At 38.5% G+C, this 15703-nt stretch overlaps 1 protein-coding gene across 1 annotated transcript in view; it reads right to left on the reverse strand.

The window, feature by feature from the left end:
* Nucleotides 1-15703, reverse strand: part of mbl (splicing regulator muscleblind) — a 155780-nt gene that overhangs the window by 6169 nt on the left and 133908 nt on the right. Inside the window, exons 6-12 of the mRNA XM_086969036.1 lie at nucleotides 15540-15686; nucleotides 14377-14595; nucleotides 10448-10495; nucleotides 7193-7789; nucleotides 4301-4457; nucleotides 3312-3469; nucleotides 2280-2364 (exon numbers count right to left, since the gene is read on the reverse strand). Coding sequence (XP_086825162.1) covers nucleotides 2280-2364; nucleotides 3312-3469; nucleotides 4301-4457; nucleotides 7193-7789; nucleotides 10448-10495; nucleotides 14377-14595; nucleotides 15540-15686 — 1411 coding nt within the window. The remainder of the gene's footprint in view (nucleotides 1-2279; nucleotides 2365-3311; nucleotides 3470-4300; nucleotides 4458-7192; nucleotides 7790-10447; nucleotides 10496-14376; nucleotides 14596-15539; nucleotides 15687-15703) is intronic.

Genomic DNA, 15703 nt, shown 5'->3' on the forward strand with positions numbered 1-15703 from the left:
CTTCACGATAACAATGATTGACATTTGTAAAATCGTTCTACAAGAATGACCTATCTTTTGTCGATGCTACACCGTGTCATGCCATGTTGGTCTGAACGGTATCATGCTGGTCAGTAGTGAGTTAGCACTCTCCTCGCCGGTCAATAGATTTCATTATTTGATTATGTATGTCCTTCGTGCTGGCAAGACTTTGGATGCCGTAAATATTTCATACATAAATGAGATGAATTACCATGAAAGTAAATCCGAACTTAGCTGTCTGCTTAAATGCACGGAAATTCACTGCGGTCATAGCAATATCAAAATGCAGCATCTTAATGCGAACCCTCTCTTATGTGTTGTTTTTAAAACTGTATATAACCAAAACAGATATTTTAACAAAGCGTTTTTCGCGGATTGGAGGTATCATTCCTGACAGTCATGTTTAATTGAGGATCTACCTACTAACTAGTCAATTTCAGTGTGTTCTTTCTATAATCCGCAAAACATTCCTAAATTGTACCCGTGTGTTGGACGACATTGTTTGGTATAAATTCTTCACGATGTTGTTTAAATAAGCTGCATATAAAAATAGAAACGGAATTAAATTTTGGGCAGATAACGGGCCAAAGATTCCATAAATGCATGAGCCTGAAACAACAAAAAGTTTCAAAAGGTGCAAAAATGCACTGTTAAATTTTCGTTGATTGGCCTCATAAAACTCCTTTTTGATATTTTTTAGAAACCGCATGAAATGACGTAAACACAAGCAGTTTTTAACCTTTGTGGGAACCTTCAGCAAGGAAGGACTTCGTAATACCAGATCTTTGCTCAAGTTCGAAAAAAAGATGCACTGTATTCGCTATAATAACTCTACTGTTTTGTTTTACAGGGGACTACTTTTAACCGCTACCGCTTTCAAAATTTCTATCCTTCTTAAGGAACGGGATTTCGAACCGATATCATTTGATATATCTTTCAAGTGTAAATAAAAGGGCTCGCCCATTCTCTTTTCTGAAATTGATACTTTTGCCTAATTCAAGTTGTTTGATATATATGATTGATATTCGACCCTATCAACTCTTATATTAATATCAATATTGCCTAATCACTATAAAACTTCCAGTAAGGCTGCATACAATGACTTCTGCCAGAATTACCGAAAATGTAACAGCGAGACATATAAAAATATTTTCTTTAAAAAACTGTTTCTCTTATTTGAGGTCGCCTTTTTTATAGAAAAATATATTTTAATATCATACTTGTTGTTTGTTAATAGCATGCTAAATAATTATGCTCTAACTATTCATGAAATTGATTTACCACGAATCTTTCAAAATAAAAAAATTTCAAAATCACTGAAGTTTCGAAAGTTGTTTAGCATTTTTTTTCTTTCAAAACTTTTGAGCATATCTTATAAAATGATTGCGACATGATTATTTTTGGTTTGAATGAGGTCAAAATGCAGAACTGCGAATTGCGTTGTTTGAAGATCTTTATTCAAGTGCTTAGTGGGCAAATGTTTAACACTCAGGCCACTATAGCTAGATATCAGGTACCCGGTAATGTCACTTGAAACTTAAAAGATAATATGGACTTACTAAATGTATGTAAATAGAAAATTTGATATAATTTGGTATTGTATTTTTACCCATTTGAACTGCATGGACTAACTTCACAGGTTTCTTTGTTATTAGGCATTGCGGCTTTGTCAGAGCGAGTTCGCTAGAAATGAACACAGCGAAAACTTTTTATTCAAGTAAGTACTTTAACTTCATATAGAGTATTATAAAGAGCTGAGTTACGTCTTTCCTCTAGTAGTTCCTATAAAGCCAAAACGGAGTCCAGTTTTGTAAACCTCGTCCTTCATTCTCATCCAACTTTTGCTGCCTACGGTCTTAACATCAGTACTATATTCACTAGTCAACTTTAGTAAATAAATCTAAATATTACTTCAAGTGGATTCGTTGGTTCCGTATTGTAAAATTGATTCAACTTACTGTAGATTCGGGAATGTGTCTTTTTGGTGAATTAGCGGATAAATATTCGAATGCCGACAATGAATAAGTAGATCGTGTGAATTTCTATAATCCCCCTAACGCTATTTCACAAAGTAGTTCTCGAAAATCTTTTAAAGAATAGTTATTTATATATATTTATAAGAAGTATTTACACAACTAGTTAGCTGACAATGATGCTAATAGCTGTCATGCTGTTTTTCCAAGTACAATTTGCAATCAGAGAAACAATTAATACCTATAAACTTCATTTTATTACTGTGCTGATTCTACGGGACTCACCGTCACAGAGATGAACGTAACGACATTGGGGCCTCTTACACTGGCCTGATTTAAAATCGCGGCAAACTGGCAGGGTGTCCAGTAACTGAAATATTTGTATGGAAAATGGTTAGATTTATACTTGCAGAAAGCAGTCTAAGATGCGGCAGAATCACAGCATGCGCCGGTGCAAGTAGGACAGAGAAAAGAGGTAACCTGACAAAGAGGAAGTAGGATGGACATTTTTGCTGTGTTTGGGACATTTTACCATTTAAAGCTGGATGGTACGATGGATACTAAAGCTGAACGGATGCAGGCAAGGCTGAGGTTCGAGCAGACAACCATCACGCGGCTTCCCTCGAGATGCTTCCCTCAGGCTTCATTCCTCAGTATCTACGAAAATCTATACACGTCCGAGGGGTACCGGTAATCTATGAAGGAAACGGTGGCATGCATAAATTAGATGAAAAAAGGACAAATAGAAACAATAAATTATTTAACTAACAAAAATATCGACCCTTAAAAATTAATTATTGGGGAATGCACACAGAAAATTATTACCTTGACAACAACACGTGCCTGCAGTAATGATAGGAATAAAAAAATGTGTCTTACGTTTTTAATCATCTTTGTATAAGACATTCATTCAGTCATTCATCTATTCGCTAACTCATTTGCTACAAACGGTGGGAAGCATATCAGCAAGCCAAAGGGTTAATCTACATAGCTAGCTGTATAAAATGCTACATTCAGCCAAATTTGACCCGAATTTGTCACAAACGCAACTAAACAGAGTTAATCAATACTTTCTTCTTTCTTCCCCAGCTTCTTCTTCTCCTAATTTTTCTTTTTCTTCTAAAAGCACACGTCATAAGCACAACTAACTATTGTCCCCACCCGCCCACCTCCCCACTCCGAGGCAGAAGGCATATAGCAAAAGCAGCAGTAGAATACAATAGGGAGGGTACAGGAAGGCAACTAGGAAGGATCTAGCGAATTTGTCGAATTTCAGCCTTAAAGACGACAATTCTTCTGGCGGACCTACGGACAGACGTTGAACGAGGGCAAAATAATTGTTGCGATTAACTTGTCAACCGAGGATACCTGTCCGTTACTATCACAGTAATTGACATCATGGAGGTGCTGAATTGAAGCGGCTATGTTGCCCTGAAGATTCGGTTGGGTGGAGCCCAACGTGCTTCCTATAGGGACTAGTGGTTGGTTGCAGTTGAGGAATCAGATTCGTTTAGTTGAGGTTTAGTTAATTTGTTTGTTGATAGATTGAAAGGTTGGTTCAGGAGTGTCAGGAAATTGGTGGATTTCGTGAGTTGGTGGTGAGATTCAGATGTGACCAAGGATGTCATGATGCAGATGCAAGAATGGCGGAGATGATGAGGTCGTCAGTGAGGTTGATTGGTGAAAGTTGCGGTAGGTGTTGTGAGGTTGTGTTGAGAGGGTCCATAGGTTAGAATGTAAGGGGAAGGAAAACACTCTTTTGGGTTAGTCAGAGTAATAAACAACATTCATAATTAATGCCAGACAAATAAAATTCATGAGGAATACGTTTGTGGAATATATATATATATATATATTGTGTACTACATTATTGTGAGTTGATGAGGTTAAATATTGTTCATTGTCAAACGGGTGAGCAGAACGAGAATATACAAACACAATATGTTTACCTAGAAGTAGAGCAACTGCGTGTGTGATTTACTAATAGATCATCTAGAATGGAGCTTCTAAATACTTAAGATAAGGTACATATTGTGTAGCAAAAAGGGGCGATCAACTAATTAATGAAATGCGTAAAACGAAGTACTTTAGGATAATTCATATATCTTGTCGTTACGATAGTTATATTATTTTTGGTCACGATCGTAGATCTACTAGTAATTCAGTGCAGGAGTGGTGGTGTGCTGTCATAAATCAGCCATTATGTATTTAAATACGAAGAGAAATAAACGTTGCTGATTTCATTAATTCCTACCTCATAACCATAGGTGGCAACATTCGCATTCTGAAATCTACTAAGTACTTACAAGAGACCGGTACGGCAAACTGCTGTTGCATCTGTAGGGCAAGTGCTGCTTGTTGATAAGCGGCAGCGGCAGCTGCTGTCGCCGTTGGTTGGTAAACGGGCAAGCCGCTCTTCTCGAGTGCAGGCCGCTTGTACTGCACCATTCCCGGCAGGGTGGCCTGCAAAGTAAACCGAAAGTGATTGACTAAATCTCTACGTGGCGTGGTATCCCAACCAGATCATGGGTAGTTGTAGCAATGAAGGCCAAAAAATGAGAAGACTCAGCAATAGTCCAATCGGAGACGGAACACATCACTCCATGGAGGGACGGTAGGGCTTCGGGTCTTCGCTAGGAAGACGCTAGCAAGGCTGCTCTTGCACCGCAGTAAGGCCGGCGGGTGTGGCAGGCTTACTGTACCTTTAGGCTTATTTGTCATGCAGCAGGCCAGACCTGTCTATCGGCTGCTTACGACGTTTGAGTTACCGCAATGGCTTCACTATCGATAGTTACGAGTTTAAAAAATGCGAACTGATGACGCATTAATAGCACTGTGTTATCAGTAACTCGTCAATAACTTTGCATTGAACTGATGAAACGAGGTCTCTGTAGCTGACGCTCAAACTGAGAGAGCGGAAACCTAATTTGTAAACAATATAGTACACATGGTCAAATTCATGTCTAATCAATATTATTTTATACGAGCGACGACAGCGCGACATCGAATACGAAGACATACATCCACGGTTCCAGAACTAAACGCGTTGCTACAGCATTCCACTACATTACCGATCTAAATAGTCATCGTCATAATTCACTATGTATTATTATTATTATTTATTATATAATCATTTCGTTTTGATCCTTCAGTACGCTCATTTACTCTGTACCAGAAAGGTAAACAGGGCGTCATGGTCGCTCGGTTGTTACTAAGGTCGTCCAACTGACTGATAAACAACTAACAAAAAAGTAAGGCAGGAAACTCATACGAACACACGTTCAGCATTCGAGGAGACAACAGTATTTTTGAACGATTGGATAATCATTTAGAATAAATAACCACTTATCATCAGAACGTTTACACAAAATGGAAAGGTGGCTATGAGGAACGAACAATACTTAACCATGCTATAATATATGATGTAATAACGACTATACTAATTACTGATGTATCGCATTATCAGACAATTAACCTTCCCGCATTCCTAACATTCAGGACATATAGTATTTATTAAATAAGCATACTAGCATTATCCTGCGAAATTTGAGCTATCGTAAACCGTGGCCAATTGTGAATCAAACGACATCTTAATTTTGGCCCAATGATAATTATTGGCGTTTCTAATTTATTAGCGTGTTTGTCTTGACACTCGCATTTTGTCGGTCAGTAACATGCAAAGAACAGCAGCAACCAGCTGTTCTCACATCGAGAGTAGTCATTTTTTAGACAGGGTTAGGTTGATCTTGTGAATAAGGGTTTTATAATTCACTAATGGGCTTTTTAAGATAGGAAACTGACTGACTGATTCAATCATCGATTGATTGATTGACAGCTTCGAGCGGCAGAGCAGCGGCAATTGGCAGTTGCAGCGGCGGTAGCAGCATTACTGAGCATCTTCCCGCGAACATCCGCATTACTATTGTTATTATTACGATTAATATTTTCATCATTTGCGTAATTAACAGTAAATGGAAAAAGATAAATAAATAGAGATATCAAGGGATTTAGTCCGTTTCCACGTGCAACAGATATAAAGCCCTGGATATATTAAATAAATATTATGAATATTAAACATGTGGGTAGGTGAGTCAGTGGGTTTATGAATTGTCGCGTTCAAGGTCTAACTTAAATTCAAACAGCTCAAAAATTGTTTACCTTAATGGTATTAGTGTCTGGCATAGTATTTAGTCATCATTATTATGCTATTTTCTAATTCTGTTGCCTAGTTATTCCACTAAAAATTAAGTCCTGAGTCGAAGCATGGCATTTGAGTGGGTTGTTGTTGTGTTTAATACAAGGGACAGAAGCCCCCGAGGTGGATTCGTTGCCAGATTTGTTCTTTTGCGGCGACTGCAGCGCTGCAGGGGCCTAGAGAGGGCACCCTAAACAGAGTAAGTGTGATGTGAGCTTTTGAAAGCGACATTAGGTAATGACTGAACGTTACATAATCATTAAAGAAGTAATCTGAACATTTTGAAAAGCAAAGTGGCATGTGAACTATTATTATGTCAGCTTGCACTAAGAGTTAGTTTGCTGCTTGAAAGTCCCTTATTATGGTGTAAACTATACTAAACTGGTTGGCAAGTATTATATAATAAATACTGATATTAATAATAGTAGTAGTAATAATAATAATAATAATAATAATAATAATAATAATAATAATAATAATAATAATAATAATAGGAGTAAGCAACTGTGCAGTGTGCATCGTATTTACCTAGATATAGCTGGTTAGCGGGATTGCGCTCGGTCACTTTTGTTAATATTGATTCCATTCCATAATTTGTGATATACATTTAAAACAAAAGAATGGTCTAATAGAATTAAATTGTCGCATGAACACGAACATGATAGGCTCGCTCAGTCCAACTAGTGACAATGTCACCATAATCATCGTCATCACTAATTATTTTGCATTAATTTATGGATGCGTCTGCGTGTGTGTCTGCGTACGTGCATGCACATGTGTCTTTGTATGTATAATGACAAGTTCACATCCTATTATTGACGATGATGTTCATGTCGTAAAGTAGTGATAGCAACATCTGTTGCATATGTAATGGTGTGAAGTAGGTGCCAATAAATGTAGATAAATAAAGAATAATGTGTATGTATAAAAATAATAGTAAGAACACTAATATTTATAATAAGCAGATAGAGGCAGGCACTAGTAGAGTAAGTAGTAGTAGTACCAGGTGTAACAGGTCAGAGTCAGCATCCCGGGCGCGTTTCTTCGCTTGCGGGTGGCCCCCCTGCCCCCCATTACTGCTGCTGACGGCTTCGGAGGCGGCAGCGGCGGCGGCGTACGCGGCGGCGTGCGGCGCCCCTACGCCCACGTCCACGCCCACTCGGCCAGCGTTGCCCACAGCAGCCGCTGCGGCAGCCGCCGCAGCAGCTGCTTGGGCCGCCTGTGCTTGCGCCATCAATTGCGCCTGAGCATTCAGGGCCTGCGCGTAAACTGGCGCGCTGTTGCCTGCAGCAGCAGCAGCCTGCACTTGCGCTTGAGCTTGGGCTTGTGCCTGAGCTTGAACCTGAACCGCTTGCGCTTGTGCAGCCTGCTGTGCAGCTTGAGCCTGGACAGCTTGTGCGGCCTGCTGTGCAGCTTGTGCCGCTTGGGCGGCCTGAGCGGCTTGGGCCTGCTGCTGGGGGTTGAGTGAGGCGTGGGCATGCGCGTGGGCGGAGGGATAGCCGCCCATCGCAGCCATGCTCATCGGACTCAACGAAAGAGTCGGCATCGAGGAAGGCATCGTTGGCACGACGCTGCTGCTTGCGGGCACGGCCGACGGATGCTAAATCAAACAACGAAATCATCAGAGGAATAACAACAATAATAATAATAACAATAATAATAATAATTACAACTATAAAACAATAATTATATTAATATAATACTTTACGAAACTATAACAAATAAACTCAAAGTTCTAGAAAAAGGAAGAAGGGGCGAAAAAGGTTAGAGGGAGGGTCAAATGGAAAAAGCCAAGAAAGAGGCACATAATGGCACACGTACACCAAATGTAAGAATGAATGAGTAGTGGAACTCATCATAGTTCGTGAGCACTGCGATCGCTTAGTCTAGCGATACCATGATAATATAGAACATTGATTTCACCAACGAAGGTATTATTAACTCGAACATTGAGTAGAAAGATTTTGATGGATTGTACTTTGATCATCTACCATTAGTACACCTAAAATGTGTTAATTTTAAGATTTGTATTCCAAGGTTGCAGATTTGGAACACCTGGGACGTAAAGATTAAGACTGAGTTCCAAATGAACAAATTTTTATGGTGGAACTAACTCAATTAATTAATTCCTGTTTTAAAACCGGCTTGTAAAGTCAAAGTTATGAAAAATATTCATTGAATTGATAAAAAAAAAAAACGAAAGAAATTTAGATAGTTGCAACTATCTAAATTGTTTAAAATCTATATTAATATAAAATATAATCAGCAATAATAATTAAAACTAAATTATTATTACGCTATGTTTGTTTTAAGGTGACGTTTACTTCAAAAAAAAGATCAAACTAAAAACAAACTAAAAAACAAGAGCTAGAAGAAGTTAAAATGATTCAATACCTGTTCGCTGAGGTGGGAAAAAATTAAAAACGAGCAGATCGACCTACTACCAAGTTATCTATGGTAAGCAATGAAACATTTAATAAAAGCACGAAGTTAGCCTGGTTAGTAAGGCCACAATAATTTCGAGACCATGTACGAACATTGTACGTATGTGATCTCTAAATCTAAATTTGGTAGCAATGGCGGCCAGACGCCGCTGATGGTGCGAACAACTTAAGAGGCTAAGAGCGACATCTAGTACATTTTTGTCTAATATTAGTTTAAGCTGCGACTATGCATGAAGCGAATAATTAGTGGCATTGGCGTTCAGCAGCAGCAGCGGCGGCGGCGACAGCAATAGCAGCAGCGATAGCAGCAGCAGCAGCAATAGCAGCAAAAAATACGTGGAGCACTATTCGTGTATAGCCATATATAATTAGATGATGACTTTTCCGTGTTCCCCTCGTTTTGAATATAAGCTTCTTGCACTGGTTGTGAAAATGACTATGATTTTTGGGAGAGGCGGAGCGTAAAAGAATCAGGTACAGATAGAAAGTTCACTCAGCTTAAGAAATCGTTCAGAAAGCGAGCAGCGATAGTAGCACCATTAACAGGTAGTGAGAGATGCAAGCAGCTCAGCGAGATCCACCACCACGCGCACAAAAAGAGCAACGGCTGAAGCGGCATATCACAGCATCAGTAATAAAAGTATCAGCATCGTCATCGGGATTATATTACTAATACTAGTGGTCAGTTTCTTATTATCATTATAAACGAAGGTGTCCTTTTTATGACTATTAAAGATCATAAGCTAAGATTCAATGGCTCTATTCTGGAAAGCAATTAACCAGGCTTATTAATACTCAGGTCATATATATGTGTATATATATATATATATATAAGCAAAGCTGATTAGCAAAGCAAACCTAACTGACGACAGTGGGATCCTTACAACGTATATGTCATTTATAAGACTTATAATTTTTTACCATTATTTTTATTATCAGATATAGCAATAAATAAGGCATCTAGTACTCGTATCCAATTATAATCCAATAAGTATAACATAATATATGTATTTCACCAATACTATCAAATTTCGTTAGTAAAATTCAATAAAACAAAGGCCCTAGATTTGATTAGAATTTTTATTGGTTTTATAATTGTAAAATCGGTACAAAACAAATAGTGTTATTCTTTCTCATTAAAATTACTATTCAAGGCACAAACATTAAAGCCAAGTTTAAAAGTTTACTCAAGACACAATAGCGTTCATCAATGATTCAGAGGTGCAAGCGCTTTTATTTCTGTGTAAGCCAAAGCGAAGCAAATTCATATGGGCCTGGTGACACTAGGATAGATATAACGTTTGAAGATATTTCATAATATGTGAAAAGGTAGTTGTGCCAATTGGCTTAATAATAAAATACACCACACAAAAAGTTACACATAGTAATAACAAAGCTTATTCTAGATGCACCTTACCCTATTCCGTATATATAGCTTAAATAATACTTGACTTGTGTAGAAGCGAAAGCAAAAATTCGTAGTGAAATATCATTTTTAGCTAACGTAAAGAGCCTCATATTGCCCCTCTACTAGGCTACAATAAAAAGGTACCTCAAAATTCTTATATGTATTCAAGAATTTACCAATATTAGGTCTGAAATCGAAACGAAGAGGAGAATCGTACTTGGTGGGTGTGGTGCCGTTCTAATGAAGACTGGTATTTATTAAGCTACAGTTGTACTATACTAGAATGTTATGATTTTATTTAGATGCAGGGAGTTCGTTAAATCGGTCCTAGGGTCAATAGCACGAATTCTCAGGCAGATAGAAATACGTAGCTGATTTGAATCGCATGGGTCTCAGCTGTACATACCTGGGTGAGTCCGGCGGAGTCAGGCGTCTGCTGCAGGCTGTTCTGGTCCTGCGCGACCGTACCAAGGGGCAGGCGCGCCGATAAAAAAAGTATATGTTAGATTAATATTTTGCACAAATCAACGTCTACTTATTAATTTAATTACCTCAACAAAAAATGCATAGCAAACACACACAGTCTATTCTACTTTCTCTACAGATTTTTTTAAATGTTTACGGAAACCTGCATTACCTGTTTTTGAAAGAGTCTATTCAGTTATCTTTCTTCGAAGAAATATGCGTAGATGTTCCTCTTTTTAATTATTCAACTTGGAACAGAAGAAATGAATTTTAAAACAATCGGAAACATTGCTAGTGGGATTAAGAAAAATAATATATATTGGGGACCAATTTGCTAAATGGATACACCACACATTCAAACGACAACATAATTCTTAAGCACACACGTCTAAGGTTTAAATTTACCATATACACAACAGGCATAAGGAGTAGGGAGCAGGAGTATATATATTCAGAGAAGAGAATCAATCTCGACGCACTTCAAGGGCTTCTCAAAGTAGTCTGATGTTGACTTGAAACAATACTTCGCTCACAAAACGTGTCGGACTCACAGGTTATTATCATCATTGTAATAATTTAGAAATATATATTGAGATACCGAAAGGCAAAGAGTATCACTACTGATAATAACACTCGTAAAAGTGTTCGGGTGTTTTTTTCGGATACTATGAGGATACCCAAAAAACAAAAACTAAAAAATTATGAAAATTTAAAAAAATCTCATCGTTTGTAGGACAATTGCTGCGACGGCATAATAAAGTAGTTATGCTATGTTAAAGCTGAGAGGTCTCTAATTAAGCTATCTGATAGTGGTTGGGCAAGTCATCTTTTGAAGTTTTACCTACAATTATATACATAGAAAGAACACTAAAGCATAGAATTTTATGCCAGTACCTCGTCTTTTCAGTATATCAGATTAGCTTTATATTATTTATGAAGTTACTCGTGGGTCGTGCAAGCATTTTGTCATGTGAGCCACCTTTCCAGGTGACTCAGGTAAACTCAGGTTATTGCATGCCTTAGGACGTGAATCAATGGAATCACCGTGTGATTCATTTTCAATCTGCATGGCCTTGTAGCTATATATAGAGCGAGAAGTTTATGCAGAAGTTATAGTGGTCAACTGGCCACGGCGACAGCAACTGCACTAGCGACTGCTCGCTTGCCTCTATAGTAGCAGCATTAGCAGCGACAACAGCAATGGCAACCACAATAGCGGCAAAAATAACGATGTGTCCCTGTGCATAGGGAAAAAAGTATACGTACAACAAACGTGTAGCAATTAGAACGTGTCCATGGGATCAAATAATGATTGAACAACAAGCCCTATATTACGATAAGCTAACGACGAAATGGCCATAGCTTGGATTTTCGAAACTTATCACGCTTAAGGAAATTGGGGAAGGGCAAACCAATGAAAGTGAAACAGGGGCAGACATAGCCACAATCGGCACCACCATCAAAATAGGCATCCAGTATCCGCACACTTCAGATTGTAAATGATAATTGCAAATGATGATTGATTGCAGATGCGCTTTCTGACGAATAAGCGACAGTTGCGTCCCCCGCCATTAGGAGGCCGCATAAGCAGCAGCACGACATCCATATACAATTAATTAAGTGTATTTCTACATGTAAATATGTGTGTGTACATGTGCGCCTGTTTTTTAGTGTCCATGCCTTATGTGGTAGTCAGTGTACTTTTCTGGTGCAGATTACTTAAGCCTTAGTTGTTATTACTATGATTGCTGTTAACTGTGTTACTAGTAAACATGATTATATCCCTGTGGGCGTAAGTTATTGGAAACCATTTGATAATTAAGAAAAATAAGTATTTAATTACTGAAAAGCTTCGCATAAATTCGAAGTCAACTTTGCCTATTTTATAGCAGAAGAGGCAGATGTTTTATAGACCAGTCGCGTTATGGAGATTTTTGAGCAAAGTGTGAAAGTAAAAAAAGGCAAAAAGGGTTCAATGTGTGGGTGCATAAACGTTCCCAATAACGCTCTCGAGGATTTCTATATTGTACTTCTGTAATTCTTCGCAGGAGATACCAAAATCTGTGACATTATGCTTAAAAACTAATAAACATGATTTTCTCTTAGAAATAAAAAAAATCATACACATGCAAAATTGTTAAACAAAGCTAGATAATGCTTTTAGATTCTCCTTAAAGCTTAAGAATTCTAAAAGACTATTAGCGCTACGGAAGTCTGGGCTGCCTCAAATAACGTTCAGCATATTTCGCTTTTCTTTTGTTGGTTTACTGGAAAAAGCCAGGTATTCGCTGTTCTCACGAAAATGTACATATAATTAGAATCTGTTATAGCCATTTCTTATATGCGATAAGTACACCTAAACCCACTATATCAAAGACAGAAGATGCTCGTTTCAACGACTTTTTCTTGTATTTTTTTTTTATAAAGTCTACATATTTCTATAAACTTGTCAACAAGGAGCCCCGCCTTAAGTGAAGGCTCAGCTTGTGCGAAATGACTGCTTTGGGCCTTCCCGTTAACCACCCTTGGAGAAGAAAATATTTCCTTTTCCAGCTAATCCCCTTTTCTAAAGACTACTACATTTTAAGCAAATCTATTAGTGGATCATATTCTTTTTGCCTTCAAATGTAATTTAGGTGTTTCAATATTTGCTCCTTACTTCAATCGTGAGTTAAGGGCTTCTTGAGAGTCATCTTAGTAAGAAGCAGCCTTGTTCCTTACTTCGGCTGGTTTGACCCCATTAACGAAGTTTAGGGTTGACAAATAACAGGGTTGGGTTATTTGTTACCATTTATTGAACCATATATATATTTATTCATCAAGTAAACAAAATGTGTTTTTTAATTTAAGTATACATCATCGATTAATTTCGGTTCATTTTTGTATAGCATAAGGCACGTATACGCGGCAGTAATGAAACTTAATTGCACTATTGTATAATATATATTATTTTCTCGAACTCTATAAGGAAGCGTTTAAGATTGTTTACTTTCATTCTGTTATAGAGCTTTTATAAAATGTCAAAGCCCAACAGCTCATAGTTTCTGGTATCCCGGCTCTCCAAAGGATGGAAAGAGTAGGGACTACTCTTACTATCCTTTGGATATAGAACAACAGCTATTGTTGTCCTTTCACTACTTTTATTTCAGATGAATATATTAGATACTAAAAGAGGTTTAGACAGCTGCATATGCAGATGCTCGCTAGTTTCATGATTAATCGCTTATTTTTAAATGCGATCAAAACTAAAAATTTAAAGAACGCAAAGAAATAAGAAGTTCTGAAATCTTTAAGCATCGATTTCAACATGGATAGGAAGTGTAATGATATTGATGCCCGCTAAGCCCAATCGCACAATGAGCCGATATTATGGAGCGGTAGTTATAGTAATTTAACAATCATTGAGCCTCAGCTGGCCATCGATGCGTATATTATTAGAGTCAAAAATCTAGCTTTCTTAGTAAAACATATAGGCGCATAGGGGCCTCGATCCCTGGAAGCCTGGGGCAGACTGAATTATCACCATAAAGAAAATAAAGAAATATATCATGCATGTTTGTATAATAAAACCAGAAGAACTCCGCAACAGTTAAGAAAATGACTAAAACTATATAGAAATCCTGAATTAGTGTCTGTGTCGATTATTGCTGTTGTTTTTGTTGTTGTTGTTAGCACCGTTTGTGCATGCTTGAATGTTTATAATGCGTTTAATCACAATGGAAATTTGTGGGTGGATGTGTGTGTGTGTTGTGGATAAAATTATATTGTAGATGGCATAGTATAGTTAGCGGCACAGTTGAAAGGTAAAAGCGGGAGAGAGAAAATTGCCTTTCAATCCGACCAAGAGGTTGCAGAGGTAGTTACGCGTACCCTTGCCTTAAGCTGAGCCTGAAGATGTGCGGGCGGATGGAAGTAACGGCATTGTTCCCTAGCGCAGCGCCCTTTAACAAAGTCCATGCAAACGGTGACATCACAGCCGCCCGAGGTGGCCTGGGTCGAGGTCTCAATGCCCACGTGCTCGGGCGGGTGGGCGAAGCGGCAGTCATGTTCGGCTCGCTTGCAACTACCGCGTTGGAACTCACGGCACACCTAAATGGACGGATAGATTATAGATCAATATAGAATAGGCAACGGATGACAGTGAACGGAATTATTGGAAGTAGGAACGACACAGAACGAAAAAAAGAACGCGACAGCAGCTTATTTCGATGGAGATCACCGCAGCTTCAACACCACATCGAATAAAGGCGAATATGTTAGCACTGAGGCTAAATACAAGGGATATTTTTAATTGCGAATTAGCCGAACATTTGACTTAGCAAAGAGGCATTTCTTTATATAAACAAAGCGTTTCCTCTAGCGCAGATTTGGCCAAAAATAATATAATAGGAAACAAAATCCTACAAAGGGTGAAAACAAATAGCGGTAATCATTCGACGCTGAAGCAACAGTGGACTGGTTACTAGCTTTTTGTTCATAAAGTTCTTTTTTATTTGTTCGCAACAATAATAGAAATAATTCCGAAGTGGTCACGGATTGGCCTGTGATATTAACTCCGTGACACCAACACGCGTACGAACACGCTTACCACACCGTTCGATATCAGCCAACGAAAGTGCACAGTCATGACAATTTAGAGCGAAACATGTAAAAGCTGGCTGCTGCGAAGCGCTGGTAATAATGAAGAATAATGAAGAAAGATATGTAGTGAAGATAGTTCATAAAGATATAGAGAGAGACCGCATTATTTAAAAAGAATCAGAAGACGAAGCATTCTTACCACCTGTAGTACCTTTTCGTTAAGGGAAGGACACTTATGTAGAGAACTGTTGGACAAGGTGGCACGTGACGGCTGACAAATCAACAGGCAATTGCAAGTTTTCTATTTGTGTAATTTGAGCACGACACCCCGACTTAGGTAAGAACGAGATCGTGGACCAGTTCGCTGCACTGGGGCATTTGGATTTGACGATCATTTGATTTCGTATACTACACACAGCGCACACTTTTTCTAAGTGCCGAGGTCCACTTACCTCAAGCCTATCAGTCCTCTTCTGGGGCGAGATGAGTGTTGTAGGTGTCATTAAGGCGGTGGGCTCCGCTGCGGTAGCCACCATCCCCGGGAGAAGCCCTGTCAGGTAGGGAGATGCCATCAGCGTAGGCATGTATGGATTTGCCGCCTAGAAATGCCGGCACA

This window comes from Varroa jacobsoni, unplaced genomic scaffold, assembly GCF_002532875.2.
Source record: "Varroa jacobsoni isolate VJ856 unplaced genomic scaffold, vjacob_1.0 scaffold_650, whole genome shotgun sequence".
NCBI lineage: Eukaryota > Metazoa > Arthropoda > Arachnida > Mesostigmata > Varroidae > Varroa > Varroa jacobsoni.